The 21,465-nt window shown below is 42.8% G+C and overlaps 1 protein-coding gene across 12 annotated transcripts in view; it reads right to left on the bottom strand.

Annotated features, from left to right (window-relative positions):
• Positions 1 to 21,465, bottom strand: part of FGFR2 (fibroblast growth factor receptor 2) — a 90,386-nt gene that overhangs the window by 36,318 nt on the left and 32,603 nt on the right. For all 12 annotated transcript variants that reach the window (XM_063337785.1, XM_063337786.1, XM_063337781.1 and 9 more), the window contains one exon: positions 17,492 to 17,615. In XM_063337785.1, the coding sequence (XP_063193855.1) occupies positions 17,492 to 17,615 (124 nt within the window). The remainder of the gene's footprint in view (positions 1 to 17,491; positions 17,616 to 21,465) is intronic.

Here is a 21,465-nt window from a genome sequence, read left to right as displayed (position 1 = left end):
GCAAACATTGCGAGTGTAATAGCAAATAATGCTGCCCAAGGAACAATGGGATCTTTTATACAGTCCAATATATTTGGCATGCAGCAAACATCTACTGGGAATTTATTCACTGAGGCTACGCTGGCAGCATGCTACAAAGCAGCAGTCTTATTTTACTTGTGGCAAAAGTGCATTTGCGTTGCAGTTATTAAATGATTCCATGGCTATGTGTGTCATTTTCAAAGATCTAGGAACAGTTTAATATTTTTTAATTTGTAAATTACAGTAGAACATATAAATTACCATTTTACAGTCCTGGAGAGAACTTTTAGTTTCTCGCCTTATACTAAATAAGTTCTAATTCCATCTCCCTTACTCCTTCATTTGGGTACAAAAACAGCAAGCAAAAGTCTCTCTTTAATAGAAACCTTACACCATCTTCCAAAACTTATTACAGCTGCCTTCAGTATAAAATGAAACCTTAGAGAATGTTATTTAAAATGGTTTTTAGAAGTCAGTAGGCCTCATGTTTCATTTCTCCACATCAGGGTTTGATTTCCTTTGTGACCTTATTCTCTGCCCTTAAACAAACCAGAGAATGAGGCCTGAAACATCTTGGAAAAGTTCCTACTATGCCAGCACCAACACACGAAATGTGTTTAGTTTATCCCGATAGCCATCAATGATTTAATCTTTTATTGATGACTGTCAAACGTTTCCTCTACCAAAAAAAGAGGAGGTAAAGCAAAGAAGTAAAAGCAAAGTTATTACGTTCTTGGTCCCAAATTCCTTTAAAAAAATTAAATAAAGTGCGTGCATACGTATAGGTATATATGTATAGCCATTTGTGAAATTTCTTCTCTAAGGGTAAAAACAAACTTTACTTGCCCTCCAACACATGGAGCAATGATTAGCGTTGGTCGACACCCCCACTTCAGTAGAAGCGAGTATGTTCCTATGCCCACCCAGGCAAACGGCACAGAACAACGTAACCACCACGCTGCAAATTCAGCGGGGTTTCACGACAATCCTGGAGTCCAAGGACCACAAGAAATATACCCAGTACTGGAGAAAATCACTAAATATGAAGAAACTTCCACTCGTTACAAGTGACCAGGTGTAATTCTGCACAGTATCGTTTCTTGGAAATAATCATTTCAGGATGTCCTCCTGTCTATCTCTGCAAACCACACACACCTAAGGACTCTGCTTTAGCACAGGTACTGTCCAAACCATATTCATAAATCTCACATCGCTATTAAGCATTTAAAATACAAGCCGCACATTTGTAAGCACAAATCATCACTCACACAACTGGCTACGCCAATATTAGATGGAAACAGCGCGTTCTTTTTTACTAAAGACTAGCGAAAGAGTGAAAAGTTGCCTTTTAAAAAAATCTTAAAGGCTGGTGAAACTAATTTTATCATTAGCCCTACATAATCTAATGATCAGGATCATCGCTAAACTACAGTGACCATATACATCTCCAGTTATTTAACTCAGACAAACAATATTTTCATACAAGTTGGCAAACAATCTCATAGCTCTGTAGCCCTACCGATGTTGATATTCCCCTTGCTCATTAATATTGCATTGGATCAGAACCTCAAGAAATAAATCTTTACTATTTGACCACTGAAATTTTAGTGCTTCACTCCTAACACAACATGTTTCAAAAACAAGTCAACAGCATATGCTATAACACAGAACATCACCCCATAGATTAGTTATCTTCAAGTGTACCAAACACTACGTCATAAGGACCATAAAAAGTAGTAGATACTAATTTTATCCCCATCAATATTAGTTACTCAGTGAACTACATACAGATCTACAAGGTTTTTCAGAGATATGCCCTGCTTGCTTTAACAGACCTTCCTGGTTCAACTGAACCGTAATAGATGTTTAAAGGCAAATGTAATGGATGTTTAATAAAAATTTAATTTTTTTCTGTATATTGAGCTGAAAACAATTGAACCAAACTCATAATTACGTGTAAGTCCCCACCTATTATATCTCATTTTTATTCTTCCCAAAGCCTAACTTTATAACACTTTTTAAAGAGAAAGCATGCTTAATGCCGGAGCCCACCTTAGCAGACAGACACGAGCTTGCTTTCTCCAACTTGCAGTTTAGATACAAACCCAACATCATCCCCATTTGAGGAGTCAATTATCTACAAAAGGCAGAGCGAAAATGATTGCTCACGTGAGGATTATCATATTCGAGGCTACAAGCATCTAAATTATACACCACCATAATAAAAGTGTCCAGGGCTTGAGCGTTTCTGCTCAGAATTGCTTGCTTATCTATAGACAAACAGACTCGCTATCTAAAGACGACTGACAAAGAGACCTGCCTAATGGCTTAGAAGAAACTATCATTTAGCCTGTTAATGTTAAAACTTCAGAATACCTTCCTCCAAGAGAGAAAACTGCAAAGAATCCAGAGAAGCTGGAAAATTCCAAGTTTCTGAAAAACTGGCACAATGGTAGGAGCTGCCCAGGAAGCTCCCAGCCCTGCAGGACACCTGGAGATGGGTGGGAGCCCATCCTGCCACAGACGATGGGAGGGAGAAGACACTGGAAGAACTGTCCTGGAAATGACTATGGGAGCCTGCACAATTCACAAGGAGTCCTGAGGCTCCTCTTTAAGGAGTTTAAGTCCCTGGACAGGTAGTTCCTACAAAAGGGCCTCATCCCTCTCCATTCCTTGGCTTTATCTCCTCTAATATTTATTGTTGAGCAGCTGCAGCCAACACAGAGGGAAATCAGAGAGGAGAGAGACAGGAAAGCCATGATGCCAACGCGTGAGGTGAAGATGCGGGTGACAGGGACCAAAAAAAAAAAAAACAAGTTTCACAGCCAACAAAACGCAGAAGATGCAATCCCACCACACGGGTCCTAGTGCGGGGGGTGCAGGGATGGAAAAACTGCGGGAAGAGAGGACTGCTCGCCGAGCACGCCGGCGGAGGGAAGATGTAGGGCAGGATTTGCTGCTGCCAGAGGCCGAAGTAGAGCGTATTGTGAGGGGAAGAGTGGCTCTGCCGCTACTGGAGTGCCTTGGCAGGGAGAGGAGACAATAACCCCGGAAGGGGTGAGCTCGGGGGCCCATCCCGAGGCCAAGTCTCCTTAGCAACCTGGCTGTGCCAGGGGCCGAGAAGAGCTCTGGTAATTGTCTATCCAAGCCTCCTTGTCACCCCAGCACAGACAGTTCAGGACCTTTCATGGGAGCTAAAAGCCAGAACCAAAGCCCATTGAAGTCAGGGGGGAAACTCACATGGAATTCAATGGGCTTTGGATAAGGCATTTGATTCATTTCAAAAAAAATGAAAACTACTCTTATTTTCTCCTTTTGAATGTGCTTGTTTCCTCTTCTTGCAAATGTGTGATTCAAGTGCAGCCTAGGAAAATAAAAGCTGAATAGCAAATGCAGGACCAAACACGAGTTCTGGGGACAACGGAGAGATGCTCAATAAAGGGGGAGAGAGGGGGAGAGGAAAGAAAAAAGTTACCTAATTCTTTTCCACAATTTTTAATTAGACACATTTATTAGAGTCTTTAATACCAATTTTGAAATGTTACTGACTCCTAAAGAATCGTCTTGATGGCTGCCACTGTGAAGCTACAGAGGGCTCCCTCAAACAATGCCTCTCAGGGCACCAGTAGCTGTTCTGGATCAACAGTCCCTGGTAGAGGTTCTGCGTATTCAGTCATCACCGAATAAAAAAATGAAGCAGTTCCAGCTGTCTCTCTGCTTAACTGAAAACACAGACCTGCCATGCCCTCTTCGCTTGCCCTGGTCAGCGCGGCACGCTCAGCCCTAGCTGCTTATTTTGCCTGACTCGGAGCGTGGGAAGTCTTCAGCGGCAGGCTGGACCCCGTTCGGTGAAAACACTGCCCATTCCCAGCCACCTTCCTTCCGATCCTGCAACATCTGTTGCTTTGGCAAATGCTGATTAGCCTGTAAATTATGGGTCTCAAAAGCATCCTACAGTGTTTTAGGCCAGACTGTAATCACAGGCTCTTGCCTTGTCTTTGGCTTAGCATCATCCCAGACTTGCAAGACTGACTCTTCAGCCTCAAAAATCAATCACAGCCTTTTCATCATACACTTGGACTGAAATATTTCTCCCTCACGTTTCAGCACGCAGCACTCTCCCACCGTCTCCACTGAGCCACGTACCTAACACAGGAGGTCCCTGAAGGCCGCCGAGCTGAGGGAGCAGCACTGCTGATGGAAGAAGGTGTTGCTACATGGCTCTGTCCCCAAATTAACTGCAGGTGTCCCCTCCTGTCCAACAACGCGTCACGTCTGAGGATATCCTTGGCAGGTACTTTACAGACAGATACATGTCTGCCCACACATCCCTCCCACCACCAACTGATCCACAGACAAGCCTTGTGGAGTGGGAAACCAGTGGCGTCACCCATCTCTGGGGCACCCAGAGCCCCCCCCTCCTCAGGCCCTCTTCCAAACTATACCCACAGGATTACTACACCTGGTAAACTCCAACAGAAAATGTGGTAGCTTCTCGGGTGACTTAACCACTGCCAGGAGCTGACAGGAAGGTGAAACCTCTCAGGTATAGCTCCAGCTTCCCACAGGGCCCAGCGCACCCCATGCCACCTCAAAGCTGAAATACCATTTTTTCTCAGAATTGGCACTGACGGCCATTTCACCCACAGTTTGAGGAAACAACTCTTTCTACCTGTGGAAACCACTCTGTCTCTACGCTCAATTTTTGGCATCTCTATTGAGACTGTACACATACATGCTGGCACTGATGATGTTTTTTGGTGGTGTGGATACCTACCACCGGGTGAAGGCATTTACTAAAGCCACTGGGCCAACCACAGGATATCAGTCTCTGATCAGTACCTATTTGGGCTAAATATCAAGCATTAAAAAAAAAAAAAGATTAAATCCTTATCAATCTCTCACCCTTCAGTGAGCGAAGACCTTTCAAGTTTCTATCCTGCCCTAGCTGACAGTAAAGGAAGCAGTTTGGCAGGAGAGACACAAGGATCACTGTCCTTCATGAAAGATCCTACCTACATGGCGCTGCAAATCTGGCCTCAGTTCACGAGCACTCAGAGGCTGGATTAATTATTGCTCTCTGAATTAGAGAGCTCTTTTGAGGAGAGTTCCAGGAGCAGCCAAGGCATGAGGAATTGCAACTCAGATTTCTTTACAAATCCAGCATTATCCAAGTTCACCCACAGGACTCGATTCGACACCACGCTTGCTCTCCATACCCCTAGGTGGAGCAGTGTAGGAGGGGTCTAACCAAACAGATGTCAGAGTCCCCACAGGAATTTCCTCCTTCAAGGTAGCTTTCTACACATGGGCCAAGCCAAACCTTCGCTTCCTTTCCCCAGCAATAAGGAATTGCTTATGGGGGCCTGTGCTCCATGAAATGCTAGAAGGAAAACACTGCTAATTCCACTCTTTGCTCCATGGCATGGAGGAATAAGGTTGAGTGCTGGCTGCTCTTTCAAAAGATCAGAAACAACTGAGCAGGTGTAGGCAAAACGCCTCTACTAATTAATGTCATACACTATATATACGTGAGCCAGGAATTGAGCAGCTTCTACCAGCTGCACGTCAGTTTGGTTTCCTTTCTGCATAATATGAAGCACTGCATGTTGTTTATAGCCAATTCAGAAGTGCTGCTGAACTGTCATGTTCCATTTATATGTACATACATACACACCCCTCAAATCATCGCTTCCTAGGTAATTTATACACGCCAAGGTAGCATCCGCAGCAAGTTAGAGACAATGCCCTTTTCCCAAACTCTGCAAAATCAGAAAATGTTTTAAGGCTACAAGGATCACTGTCATTAAACACTAAGAGATAAAGACCATCCTTGGCAAGAGCGTTTGATAAAGAACAGGAGCCTTTCAGGCAGACTAGCAAAATAGCTTATGGACCAGACCAGCATTACCATGAGTGCTGATGAACTCATGCCTTACAAATTTTGGCATCTTTTATCAGTAGGCATTAGCCAACAAATGTTCATACTCTTAAGTGTTCCTGTACAGCAGGAGTCTCCATGCATAGCATTTCCTATTGGTCCAACGCTACTTGAAGAAGTCGTCTCGGTGGCCAAGAGCTCAAAGGGGTATTGCTGCAGCTGGAGCTCCTGGCCCTCACAAGTGAACACAGCCCACAGGGATCTGCTCATGCAGACAGGAGTGAGGGACTAACCTCCACAGCCATTTTCTAAACTCCCTCTGTCCTCAAATTCAGAAGCTTTTTATATAAACTTCTTTCTGGTTTATATATGTGAAAGATATATATATATATATGAATATATATCATATATATATATCATATATATATGATATATATATATATATCATATATATATATTTCATATATATATGAAAGAAGAGGCACTTCTTTCTGCTGCCGTGTCACACGCTTCATCACAGCTAACTACTGGGCCCAAACATCCACCTCTGCTTTGGTTTGTGGACCAGTATCAGCAACCAGCATAAAGTGAGACAGCAGGGGACCAGACTCCATATGTTCCCTGCTGTCACTGAATACTTTCTCATAAAATTAAACATTTTAATATTGACTCTTCAAAAATTTCACTTCTAAAGGTTAAAACTTTGACACGGACGCCAGAATCAGGCAGCCTCCTACCCTCAGCAACGCCTTTGCCACCCAAGCCCTCCTACTTACCAAGGCCAGCCGAGTAAAAGGCAATGGCTTTTTAAAATCTTTACAGAAACTGATCAGGTCTATTCAAACTCTTTGTCCTTGGCTTCACCACCTTCACCTCTGATTTGAAGTAATGGCACGGTTTCTCCAGCAGGCAAAGCTCCCACTGATGTTATCCCATCTGTCTCTTTGGATAGCTCTGCAGCGTAGCTTCAGCTTGCTGGCCTATCTGCATTTTAGCTAAAATTCATCTTCGCATAACACCTCTACAGCAGAAGTTCACCTGCACACCCCTTTCAGATATGGCAGCAAGCCGGGGAAAAGAAAGCAAGCAAGAGTGACTTATTTGGCTTGATACAAGGCCCATTGATGTCAGTGAAAACAGGAGGGGGAAAAAAAATAATCACAATCAGAACTAGTCAAGAGCCATCCCTTCAAATCACACATGTATCAGAGGGTTAAAAGGGACGGAAACAACCAGGGAGCCCAGGGCTAAGGCAGGCAATGTGAACGCTCTTATTTTAAAACGTGAAATTATCAACAGGGCTTTCAGACCAGTTTGTCTTTAAGGCTGACACAGGGTGGGTTTCAGCAGCCCCGCGGAGCAGAAAAAGTCGGAGCAGCCAGAGTTGTACAACACTGGCCTTGCAGTTCGCTTGCAGTATTCCTCTCCCAGTGCATGTGTAAGCAAAAGCTCCATACGTGTCTGAACGAAGAGGGGAGAGGCCTTATTTTGGTTTGAAAAACACATGGGAAACAGAACAATGAGGAGCTGAAATTTTCACTGAAATTCTTTTTAGCGTGTCCTAAAGGAACGAGGTGACAAGAGTATATAAAAAACAACTCATGACTTCTCACAGACAAGTGGTAAATTTTTATTGTTCTGGCCATTTGCAGAGAGTGCATTAATTTTTACGCACAGAGATATCGCCCTTGGTACTGTGCACAGCTCCCAGCACTCAGCTGCTTTATAATAACCACAGACAATGCTGGGGGCCAGCATCGTTGGCCTGGGCTCTCCAGTAGGCTCTGCCAAAGGTTTACCGTATGCCTGGCAAAAAGCATCTCTCCCAGAGGGATGAGGTCCTCTCCCAGCTGCAGTGGGTTTAACTCCCCAGCGCACCCAGCGATGCCATAAAGCACACAGTGGGAGTTATTACTGCTGTTGTTATTGTGACCAGGCTGCATATTTTTCACCCTCCAAATTTCCTTTCCTGAAAACAGCTCTGCCTTTAAAGTAAAATGGAAAAGATTATGTAAACCTTTAAAAGCCCTCTTATATTTCTACACTTCTCCCCCTTTCCTTACACAGCATGCTTGCTCTGCTGAGGAACGCAGGTGTGACACTACTGGAGGGACCGTGGCATTCTGCCTCCCCTGCCAGACACGGCTGACCGACCGCACCTATGCACTCTCTGTCCTGGGTTGAGCGACACAGGCCTAATTTCTCTTCTAATGCTGGGGAAAACTGCACTTTTAGAAGACACTAGTGTCTGAATTTGTGAAAAAATTTACTTCATAGCCAGCTAGGCTATGTGGGATTCAAGGTCTCAGTGTTTTCAAGCCTGGCCAGGTGCAGGGATGAGGAGGAGCGAGGCCTGGGCATTTGACCCAAGCCGGCCAACAGGGTTATTTCATACCATGAACGTCACATTCGATATAAATTAGAAAGTTTGCGGTGTAGTTTCTCTCTCCCTTGATGGAGGCAGTCCAGAGAACTCCTTGCCCCAGTGCCAGACCCCTGAGCCCTTCCCTTCCTGCCGAAGCCGTTGAGCTCACAGTGTCCCACATTTACTGTCCCCTGCTGGGAGTGCACGGCTTCCTAGTGATACAATTGGCTGAGTATAATTCTCGTGTATCTTATATTAATATCAGGATTAATACTGGTTCTTTAGTATCGTTGTTAATTATTCAGTCTTATCCTATTAAATCCATTTATATTTCAACCCTCTTGTTTCCTTGCTTTCCCTGATTCCCCGTCCTGGGTGGGGAGGGGTCATCGGGTGATAGAATAATTGTCTAAACGACAATAAATTGTTATGGGTCTTCTCAAACCATAACACTCTCTCAGGGTAGCAGAGAAACTCCAGCTTCCAGAGTTTCAATGCTCTGTGCCGGACCATCAGCCTAAAGTCATGTCTATGTTGGACCTCACTCAGCCTTCTGATGAAGTTTGCCATCATGTGGTCCCATGCCAGGAGGGGAGATGTCCCTCCATCAGGATCATGCTCATTTCTGCGACACAGAATCCATAACCTGTTCTAAAAGTTGGACCAGATGCTAAAGAAGACTGCTCTCGGAAAGACCCTGATTATACACATTTGTCATCATTATACGTATTTGTCAATATCGACATGCTGAAAGAATTGGGGTTTTTCAGCCTGGAGAAAAGAAGGCTCCGGGGAGACCTTATAGTGGCCTTCCAGTATCTGAAGGGGAGCTACAAGAACGCTGGAGAGGGGCTTTTTACAAGAGCATTGGTGATAGGACGAGGGGTAATGGCTTCAAAACTGAAAGAGGGGAGATGTAGATTACACATCAGGAAGAAATTTTTCACTCGGAGGGTGGTGAGCCCCTGGCCCAGGTTGCCCAGAGAAGCTGTGGCTGCCCCATCCCTGGAGGGGTTCAAGGCCAGGCTGGACAGGGCTTGGAGCAGCCTGGGCTGGTGGGAGGTGCCCCTGCCCAGGGCAGGGGGGTGGAACTAGGTGGTCTTTAAGGTCCCTTCCAGCCTAAACCATTCTATGAGTCTGTTATTATATTTCTAGTAACTGAGGTACATCCAGGTAAAGTTTGCAAGACAGAAGATGCGAGAGCTTTCATAGCAAGCACTTGGGCTGGCCAGGCTTGGACACAAACCTTGTGCTCCAAAACAAGAAAGTTTTTCTCTGTCATTTTCTACAGTTCTTGACCTCTCCTTCTGCACCCGCATTTTCTTGCTTTTCAGCACACACAACCCAACAGTCAGCTTCCTACAAAGCCGAAACCCAGGAACACCATCACTAGCCTCTGAGCGAGCAGCAGGTGCCAGAACTGCTTTCTGAGAAAATTTCCCTGCAGAGGAGGTGGTGGGGGGGAATAATTTGTTGGCATATTCATTCAAATGTAGACATAGGAGGTTTTCACCAATGCTCTAGACAACGCGTTCGCGCAGGTATCAAAGGAAACAAACATTTAAAACCAACTGCTGAAATGAAATGACGTTGCTCAGCAATGTACATAATCCAATCTGATAGCAGAAATGATGCTGCAGATATACGCATTAACCAACGCGTGCATATTCCCTTGTAAAGGCAGAATACAACTTAAAAGCAACTATTGTGATCACCTAATTTGTGACGGTGATCGAACATCCCCAAAAAGCATATATCATTTTACTTTCACAAGCATCTGGTAAAAATGCTAAAGACTACTGTTATTCCAACTAATACTGTCATGCTGAGGTTTTCACTAGGCTCAAGTTTTGACAGTATCAGTGTTTTTCTTTCATGAACAGTCAAAAATTTCAACAAACCTTTTAAAGAGCAATCTGAAAAACATAATCCTAATATTTTATATTTACAGAGCAGTTCAGTATTCAAAAGTGCTCAAAAACTATGATTTTTAATCTGGCTTTCAAATTATAATTAAATTGGATTTCACTCTATTTTTATGTTTAAATGAAGCAACTGCTGTTGAAGCTGCACCATGGGAATGGTAGTAATCCAAAGATGATCTAATGATTTATAATCCTGAAAACCTGTAAAAAACAGGCACCACTGGATTTCAAGTCACACAGAGGTCTGCAGGGCAGTGAGGGGAGAGGACACCAACACGAAGGCTGTAAGTGCAACCTTTTCTCTAATAGCCACAGAATTTCACATTTTACTGGTTTGTCCACACTTTGGTACTGCCAGATCTCTCACCCCCTTACCTATCTCACCCCGGAACCCATCCCACAAGGTTTTTTCTCTCCTGCGGTATAAACCATGATGGGAAGACCATCACACACCTTTCCACTCTTGTATCTTCCCAGTGCCATCAACCCCAGCCTGGGGTTACTACAGTCATGCACAACCCCTCATGCGTACTGCCCAGTGCCGTCACCATCCGCTTCCACCTCTGCTACATCTCTTTTAATGCTAGTTTAATCTCAGAAAACACTAGCGTGGTGGTCTCGGTTAGGATTCATCTCACCCACCACAGGCAGCTATCCCATTGCGGCCACGGGGTTGTCCCACCTCTACGTTTCCTCCCGCATTTGGGGACAACATGAAGAAATGCAGTTGCAAACTCCTCATTAATAAGGCAGACATGATTAATAACCTTGTGTTTCCCTTTAAAAATCTGTTCATCCAGTCTGTATCACAGTTCATTTACGATTTTTCTATATTTGTGATAATTCAAGCTTTTCTTTTTCCTCTTTTTTTTTTTTTGGTTTTTGTTTTGGTTTGGTTTGTTTTTTTGTTTCTAGGAGGACATAACTTTACCAATTTACTGCCAAATACACTGCCAAATTTTTCAGTAACAAAACTGTTGAGAAAAGACCGGCCCAGGTCAAAAAGCCCCTCTGATTAGGCACAGACACGGCTTTCAACACGTGCCAACTGCACATTTAACACGGCAACAGTCTTGTTAGCATCTTCAGACAACTCCTGCAAATTCCTACTTGCATTTCCACAAGTAGGATTCTGCACGAATTAGAAGGCATGATTAAAAATGATAATAACAGAGCTGAAACAATATCCTGTTCATCATTCATCAAAAGAAAGAGAAATACCTGCCTTGGGGCTGTAATAAGACAGAAAGTGGGACAGGGAGACCAGTCCTCCCCCAGCAGACTCCGCAGGAAGTATTCCAAACATGACAAATTCACTGTTCACCCAGCAGATGAAGTAATGACACTAGTATTTGTCCATAAAATGTAATTTAGCCAGATCACTCCAATGAAATCAGAAGCTTTAACGCTATAAAACTAAGGGGTTGGAATATTTTTACCTTATGAAGAAAGGAGGTAAAAAAACATGAGCTTTCGTTTTCCCTTAGCTGAACCATCACACTGGGGGCTTTGTTTTCAGGAGTGAAGCTCACGGCCTCCAGCGCTAAACAATTTGTGTAATTTCTCAGATGCACACGCCTTGCCAAAAGCCTAGTGCCAGGTGTAAAGTCCACACTCAGGCTTATCGGTACATTAAATAAAGTCTTCTTCCCTCTCAGCCTAACCAAATACCTGAGGGCAAGCATCGGTGCGGATTCCTTCACGCTTCTTCCAGCCCCTGTCTCATCACGTCCCACGCCGCAAGGGCTTGGGTGAAGACGTCAAGCCAAAGCTTGTCCATGTAAAGAGCCCGTCAACAACTACAAGCACATCTGCCAGCAAGGCAAGTTGAGGCTTGGTTGTAATACCTACACTTAACTCCTGCCAGACATTAGTGATGCAACGTCCAAGGCATGTATTTAACTGGTGTCAGTTCCTTTTTCGTATGTAACCCGAATCCGAAAAACAGTTCTTTGGAAATTAAGGCACGTACTATAGTTAAGTCAAACTAATTCTGAACTTTGTTTCGGCAAAAAGCAAGTAACAATGCATATGTTTTTATGAATGGGGGAATGACAAAATGGAAACATGTCTTTAAAAAAAAAAAAAAAATATATATATATGTGTCCGTGCCATGTTCGCAGCTAGAGACTCTGAGAGCACATGAAAATCCAAAAATAAAACTGACTAGCAACAAAGGCAAAGGGTTTTTTTCTGCCTAAACTACGGGAAATATAAACAGTGAAGTACAAAGAGGAAACAGTTGATGCCATTTTAATCAGATTTTTTTTAAAAATGTGCTGTAAAAAGCAAGAGTAAAATTCGTCTTCAAGCCCTCTAAAACCTCCAAGAGTTTAGAATAAAAGCGTTTTTCTGCACACCCATCAGTAAAACCACTCACACATGAGATTTCTGGGGCACAAACTTTAAACTAAGAGTAATTTAAAATGCTTCCTGGATGAGAAGTTCTTCTCACACTGTTTTCATATGAAAATAGGCATTACTGCCACAGGGCAACAGCGTGGTACCCTGCCACCTCTGGAGCTCACTCCACAGTAACGAGAACCAAAGGCATGGCTATTAGGCAAATTAGAAACTGGTCAAAGCACAGCTAAACTGGCTGCAAAAGGAGTTCTTTAAAAAAAAAAAAAAATATTTGTGACAAGTTGTGTTCATTTTTATAGTGAAGAGCAGGGTCCTCTCGCACATTCTTGGAAGATGTGTCGTGCTAGAGCAGCTGCTTATAAAACCCAGTAAATGAGGTAATGTGCCGAACTTCAGCTGAAATCAAACCATCATTTTTTTCCCTGGATGATGACATTAAATAGGACAGAAATGGCTACCTGCACTAGAAGTGTTCAAAGACTAACCTTTTTTTTTTGCCATTAAAATATAAATTCAATTAGTTACTTCCATGCTTAAACAGAACTGCCACAGCTGAAATTGTACTCTAGCGATAATTGCAATCCAAGAGTGATCTAATTATATACAAGTCTCAGTGGCTGCATTCCCACGTTGCTTCCTGCAACCCGGATTCACTACAATACGGCTCATAAGTGAAAACCACATCGTTTTCGTTCATTCTCCCTTAAGACTGCATGACTTTATATACGTTTAATGAGAATGGAGTTAGTCTATTAGTAAGCTTACCATAAAAATGTGAGTTTCTACCTACTGTTAAATACAAAAGAACAGCCAGGCACTTCAGCCGCATGTAAAAAACCAGCTGATGGGCTAAACTGTACAAGGGAAAGAACATTCTTTTAATTAAGGTACTGGATTAGGATTCAAGTACCAGCTTTACTTTTTGGCTCTGCCACCAGCTTCCTGTGTGACCTAGGGTAAGAAATTTCACCGCTCCACGGCTCCGTTTTTCACCTATAAAACGGACAGTGACATTTCCTTCTCCCAATCTCTCCGCGGTTTTGGTTGTAAGCAATTACCATGGGCTGGCACATTGCCTTGGACAATAAGTATCCGATATTAACTGAAGCCTCCGGGTAGTACTCCAGTAAAAAGCAAAAAACGACTCGTCTCTTCTCACGGGGATCCTAACGGAGTTGTGTATCACCACCATTTGCCGCTACTGCAATCCAACACGTTGGCATCCCCGAGCAAAGCCCTGCACGCAGCCTGCTTAAGTCCTTGTTTTGAAATGGAGGAGAGAGGAAAAAAAAAAAAAAAAACAGTCGATTGGGGTATCCCGCACATTTAAAGAATAATTTCGCCCAACCCAGAATCTCCTTGGCCAACTCGACTGGACGATTTCCCGCTCACACCGTCAACGTGCACAAGTCTGTGCAATACAGAGGGGCTGCCAACCACTTGCTGCTTTTTGCTTCAGTATTTTCTACTCCCATTGTAACAAAAAAAAAAAAAAAAAAAAAAAAAAAAATCAGTGCAAGGGTTTTGCCAGGTTTGTAAATTTGAATGAGACCATCTGAGCTGAGCTGACTATTTTAAGAGGGTTCTTGCAAGTAATTACAAGGTAAAAACGAGAATACTTCACACCTACATTCTGACTGAAAACTACTCAGCCCTGCTGGCTCCAGGCTTTTAATTGTCAAAAGAGTTCAAGGTTTGGAAAGTTATTGGCATCAAGTAATACTGGATATTCCTAACTAGCATTGTGTCATTACTTGGCATGATTTTTGCTGGGATTCCTCCCAAATCTGTGACATAATCAGAGGGTTCTCTACATTACACCATATAGTCAGATGCTCATGTTAGTGTAATATGTTACCATGTTTAATACCATTTGCTATTACTTACACTTAATCAACTCTGGAACCAGTCAAACCATATAGGAAAAGCAATTTCAGAGGCTTTCAACTGACAGTTTTCCACACACAACTTGCCCTTAAATTATGACCTGAAGTTTCTAAGATGCGGTCTACAAACGCAATTGCCTCTAAACAAACATCCATAACTCCGCAACCCTGTGGGAACTGAAAATTCATATGAAAACAGGGGAAAAAAAAAATAGGGAAGAAAAAAAAAAAAAAGCACAAAATTAACTTCTGTAGAACTGTTTTAACTAGAAAAACTGTCAGAGTTTCCCCTTCCGGCCAGCCTTAATTTACTGCTTCAGCAATTTTATACCCAAACTCCATCATTATTACAAGCTTTCAGCAACACAGAAATGGCTGAGCTCTCTAACGTCAATCCGCCTTTTGGGTTAAAGTCCCAATGCAGCATCTCTTGAGAGAATCACACTAAATTCAACACAGGTATCTTCAGGTGAGTGTTCCCATACACGTGTTTTCAAAGTAAACGAACAATTACACCCTTTAACCCACCAAATTAAAGGAAGTAAAATGATTAACTACACAGAACTCCAAGATGCAGGCTGGGATCTGCAGAAGTCACTTTTGGACTTCTGCTTTGCTTTTCTCATAGGGTTTGAGGATCAGAAAATGAGCCATATTCACCCAGGGAAAACCAGGGCTCCTTTGGGTGCCATCAGCTGGGTACCCAGCACCTCAAAGCACTAGTCACTTTTGAAAAACCTCATTATTTACTTTTCTGCCTCTCTATAGGAAAGGAATAGACATTTAAATAAATGACATAATCCTTATTACCATTCCATTCATTCATGCAGGTCACTAGAATTTACTGCCAGGAAAAATAAACTTCTGCATAATATTCCTCAATGTAAGACATTCAAAAGGCTCAAAGGGCGACAGGAGGCGAGAGGGCTTCTGACAAATATTTGCTCAAGTGACCGCATCATCCATGAACACATTTGCTAGAAAAAAATGGGTGAAGAAATTTATGGTCAAGACTAAACATGCCAGGTTGGGACCGGGGCAGTAATGAGGAAAAGGAGCAGGAGACAGAGAAGGGAAGGGGAATTTTTAACTATTTTCGTTTCATCAAGAAAAACTCCCAGTATTGCAAAAATACCTTTTCCCTCCCATGGAGCCTATGAAAAAACAGTTTTAAGCAAAACCAAAGTTGAGTCAATCTAGGCTCCCTAAAGGATTAAGGACAAAAAAAAAAAATCAAAAACCAAATAAAACCCAAAAATGTCACAACTCATCCGAGGCTCAGTAGGTCAATCCTCATCCCTGGTGAGCCCTGGCGAGCAGCCCGCGCCCTCCGGCGAGGTGGTCAGCAGAGGACCAAGCCTTGTAGAACACAATTTACTACCATCTCCAGCAGCCGTTGCTGCTGCACCTTCCATAAACTTTGTTTAACCGAGTGTTCAAACAAAAATGGCTTTGCCAGTCTCTCAGTGCACCTCAACAATACCCATAGCTCGGCTCTACCAAGGATGACAAAAATTTCGCCAAGGCTATAAAAATCCTCACTGCTTTCAGTGTTGACCACCTAAAACCAAGTAGAAGTGATCTGGGTGGTTCACAGACTGGCTTTGAAGAGTCAGGTGTATGGAGGCTGGTGCTAGGGCTTCAGTCTGATGGCGTCCCCACCACAAAATCCTCCTCTTCCTCCTCTGCTCCACGAAGGCTGGCTCTCACTGGCATTTTCATGGGGAACGTTCTCATTTCTTGCTGCCTGAGAAGCTGGCACTTGTTTTGCTTTGGATCTGGGAACTTCCACAGATTGAAGTGGCCTCAGGCAAAATACGATGCTACTTTTAAAGTGCATCCAAAACAATGCGACTGATGCATTGTAAAAACCAATCAAGAAATAGGGAAATTAAAACGTTGTCACTGTTTTGGTCACATAAACCCAAACTCACCATAAGATTCTCCACAGAAGATAAGTTGGGCTGTCAGTCACCAGACCGAAATAGCTCACAACAATCAAATTCACTTTCGTTTTCAACATTGATTGATCAAAAGTTTTATTCACAGAGCTTGTGACACTCAGATCATCCCACAAGCCTGGAGAGAGCAAAGTCCGTTCAAGACATACTTCAGAAACCACAGCTCAGCTCCTCAGAGGTACTACCAGCAGGTCCTGTTATAACAGCCAAACTGATCCCTTTCGGACAGCAGCGCCTTCAGAGTCAATACAACTGCTCACACCCAGCCAGGATAATCAGCAAGAGTAGGGGTGAACAGAATTAGTTTCTCAGATCTCAAGCTCTAATTTAGCTAAGCGCTTAAATAAATATGTGTAAACCTTATTAAAGTCAACAGGATTTTGGTATTATTGAGTTAACATTACTAAGCATGTGCTTAATAGTGGGGCTGAATCGCAGCTTTGCTACTACTGCTACAATTCACACAGTGTTTTGAATTTATCCTCAGGTAAAACACTTCTTCACAATTTTTGTCACCTGTATTTCAGGGACTGCTCAGAGCCCACGCAACAGGCTCCGGTCGGATCTCTGTTATACTGCTGTGAATGCAAAGTTCCTTTCCTGAAGCTCCAGATCTCCACGAGCCTCACCAAAGTCAATATCTAGCTTTTTATTTAAAAAAAAAAAAAAAAAATCTTTTCAGCTATAACAACAGCAATCTACAGGATCACTTGACAGTTTCCGTAACTGCAGTTATTAAAATTTGTGTTAGCACAACTGTATAAGTAATAATTAAATTGTAATACTAATGATTAAAGTTGCATCAGTATTTATTATTTCTTCTGCACGGTAAGCTCGTAGGTGTATCACAGCAACACGAACTCACTTCCAGACGCGGATATTACACCTTTGCCAAGGCATGGGTAGATTAGTCCTATAGACATGAGTCAGAGAGATCAATATATGAAGTTACGTAGCAATTGGTTATGTAGTGAAATCTTATCTTCAGACTACTGTGAAATCATCTTCAAAATGAATGCAAAATGTATCAGCTTAGTTCTGAATGTTTTAATGGAGAAACTCATTAATTAAGACAGAGTTTTACTTACCAACAACGTCGAGATGGTAGGTGTGATTGATGGATCCGTACTGGTTTTCCACTATGCACGTGTAATTGCCTTTGTCGGACGGGACCACGCTCTCCATGATGAGACTCCAGTGCTGGTTGCGGACCTAGAGGGGTGTAACCAGAGATGTTGGGAACTTCCCTAGCACAGTTTCACCCTCTCCCCCTCCAAAAGAACCGTTTTCTCAATAGTTAACCTTTTGTAATCCATGTTTAAAAGCCTCTTCTGTGCTCGTTTGACAGTTTGAAATACTTACTTCATGCCTGATGCAGAACAGCACGGCTGCAGCAGTAAAAACTTTCAGGCATTCTGCTAGAAATTTACCTCGTCCCCGACCTGAGCGCTGCAGACGTCGGTGCACGCTCAGTCCTACCGTGCCTGCGAGGATGGCACCAATTAGCAGCCGTTTGTCTTACCAGGCTTTACCTCTCAATCCACCCTAAAGCGAATTCACGCCCTCAGGTATATTTCCCATCTGTCTCCAAACAATCACCTGATAATATTATCTACCCACCAGCAATATGGGATGGATACCATCCCCTAACATCCAAGTCTCCGTTTTTCTCTAACAGCTCAATTACACATTTTGGAAAAACCACGTACAGAAGGGCAACGGTTGGGATGCCTCCCACAGGTAACACAGAGTGGCCACCATCTCCTGCTGCTCTGGGGTACCACAAGACAGAAATGAAGATGCTGCCTCGTGAAAAACGCCTGAAGAAAATCCTCACGGAAACAGCGCATAAGGATATACGTTTATTTCCTACAATCCTGGGCGGACAGAACGTATTAAAGGCGCTGATTCTGTTCCCATTTGAACTCAAAAGGAGCGTTGGCATTGGTCTTGCAAAAAATCGGATCCAGCCCAATCCTGGAAGGATATAGAGTCATCCGGTACACATATATATTTCCTGCACCAGAAGTTGGCTCCCAAAATGACCTTTTGCTGGCTATCCCCTAAATCCCGTGTTATAGCATTACATTTTTGACAAAAGCGCTCAAAGATCTTAACGTTGCATAGCTGTAATGTACAACTTTGAAACTGCAAAGTACCTATTTTAGCAAACGGAATAAAAATGCAATCTGGTACAGTCATTTTAATCAGCCAAATGGAAAGTGGTAATTCAGTGCAGTACACCAGAAAAATTTATGGACCATTCAGTGACACTTCCAGTAACTATACGTTTTTAAAAGACCATTACAACTACAGGTCTGAAATCCTGCTTCGTGCCTGACTGTTGCATAGGTCCTTATCCAGCAGGAAAAGGCTGTGCAGGGCTGCGGCCCCGGTGCCAAGAGCTGAGCTCTCGCACCTGCTGGAGGTAAAAACGCCGTCAGTTCAAAGCTTGGAAGAAAAGTGTCCACTCTGTCAGGGGCTCCTGGCTTTCTTAGTCCCCCAGCTAGTAATTAGCTCATTAACCAGATATTACTATTATTGTCCAGTTATGGGGTAATAATAATATTAGCTAACGACTAAATGTCAGAAATCTAAGAAAAATATCTAAGAAAAATATCTAAGAAAAACCTAGAGGAGACTCCAGCAGCAGGTGAAGGGCACAGATGCTACCCAAGTGTCGCAGAAATGTGTGATAACGTGACCCCAAAATCTCCAGTCCAAACTTACCGCTCCTTTCCCCCACCCCGCTCTTGATGGTATGCATCAAAACTATACATTGATTCTTTTTTTTCTTCAAACTAGGAAAATAAGTTTATAAAGCTAGAAAGCGTTTATCAGCGTTATTTTATTGTCTTGTTATTCCGCTAAGCAATCTTGAAAGTCAAAGTTTGGATCAGGAAGAATTACTGTCATAAACCACCAGTAAATAATAAATACAGCAGCTACATACTTTGAATATTTTACTTCTTTATGATGTATTTTGAGGGAGACTTGGTCAAAGTGACCTGTCTTTTTGCCATTACAAGTTACATCACACCTCTGAGAATCAGAGCAAGCATTTTTAACCTATTTGACTGCAAAACAGGAAGAAAAGATCATGGTTCTGCGGAAGTTGCAACAAAATAAAGCTCAGTAACAAGCTGTAAGTAATTAATTTGATATGAAAACACAGGAGATTGTTTAGCATTCAATAAGAAAACGTAACTAACTTACAGCCACAAGTGGATGGCAATATTAAAAAGTATTTGCGCAATTTCCCTTTTTGCAACTCCAATGAGAAGAGATAATATCTTTATAATAAAACAACAGCTTAAGCCTCTTCAGTTTAAGCTAAACAACTGCTGTAGAGGCCCAAAGCATTTATGACACATCGTCACACAACTGGATTTATGTCATGTGTCTGGATTCAACTAGATTCAGCTTGTTGGCTTGGCGCTTTCTGGTTACAAGTGCAGCACTGCAAAGCCCAGAAAAGCTCCCCATTGCTGGGGATGACGGCATCTTCTGCTGAAGCTTCCCAAACTGAACTGTTCATTCTCAAAGACGCGACGGCCCTGCCACATCCCCGCAACCACGCAGCTTGCAACACCCTAATCCGACAGGCTTTGGTAACGTCGTCTTTTTAAGTAACGTGCCGTCATTCCCTCGTCCCAGTAAAGCCTGTCTTTGGGTAGCAGAAGTGGTGCCATTATCGACAACCAGCACCAACGTCCCACCAGCTCACGTAAAAGCTAGTTTTAGAAGAGGTTCAAAGCAGTGCTCCCACTGGACACAGGTCTCACACCAACCTTCTGTGTAGGGATGAACTACAACAGTGATAGGCACTCTTTGGAAGGGGAAAAAAAAATATTAATAATCAAACCAAACAAAAAACCCCACCCTTGTGACGGAAGTTGCAAATCTCTTTGGTAATGCAGATTAAAGCCATTGGCTCGCTGGTTGCTCACTGAAGACACCAGTCCTACAGCTCTCCAAGTATTCCCTAATAAATTTCCCTGGGTAATACCAACTGGGTCCACTGAAGCTGTTTAAATAGATGGCATGAGCTCGTCTGGCAGACAGAACATATTAGGGAGCTCATGTGAACTAATCCACTAGGGAAAAACACGAGGGCAGCCACAAGTGGGAATATCCTCCCCAGGCACATGAGGTCCAGCAAAAGACAACTGTCCCCAGCCAGAGATTTAGCAGTTGCAGGCAGCTCTTCCAGCTCTCCAACCTGACTGGCTCCTCGCCAGCTACTATCCCGTTACTTCTACTATTTTGCTCCCTGAAACCCTGCTTCGTATTGAGTTCTTTCAAAATCCCAGAGAATACCCGCACAGTCCCACCCACTCCATCACCTGGTCTTCAGGGTACCCCTTCCAATTAGTCATTGCCTTTTCATGACATAGGGAAATTCAGGGAACAGCCACATTCCAAGTATCCCAATTCACAGCTTCACCCTTCAGATACTTTTTCACCACAGTTTAATAACTGCTTTTGCCTTCTTTTTTTCTTTTTATTGCTTTGCAATACCTATGTTCAGGTTTTACCTGTGCTTCGTACTCAAAAATGGTACTTTATTGAGATAATAAAAATAATCTCAACACGTTTTTTTCCTGACCAGGTATGGACACTTCTAGCAAATTACTGAGGTGCTTTTTTTGGCAATCTTCTCCATCAAATTTTTAACCAATTCTTCCAAACAGTCTCTCCAACCAACTCAATTTTTAAACTAAATTATCAACATCAACTGCATAGAATTGTACTTGGAGGTGGGAAACCTAAATTGGAATCAAAAAGCCAAGAAATATTGGTCAGAAATCTAGGAAAGGGCAAGTAGTGTTTCACAGAAACGTTTTGCTTTTGGAGTATCATATAAAAAAGCGTGGACAGTTCTGTTTAATTTTAAAATACGGGTCCTCAGTGAACAGACACATCGTGAAAAGTTGTGACTTAGCAAAAAATGCTTAAAAGGGGTAAATTTTAAATGAATTTGAAAAGAAGGAAGGATTAGAAACCAAGCTATGATTCCCCACAAAATCAGCAGAGTTCAGACATATGCGACCGGTACTGC

This window comes from Chroicocephalus ridibundus, chromosome 6, assembly GCF_963924245.1.
Source record: "Chroicocephalus ridibundus chromosome 6, bChrRid1.1, whole genome shotgun sequence".
Taxonomy (NCBI): Eukaryota; Metazoa; Chordata; class Aves; order Charadriiformes; family Laridae; genus Chroicocephalus; species Chroicocephalus ridibundus.
Note: the sequence above shows the minus strand (reverse complement) of the source record. Positions and strands in the feature narration are given on the sequence as shown.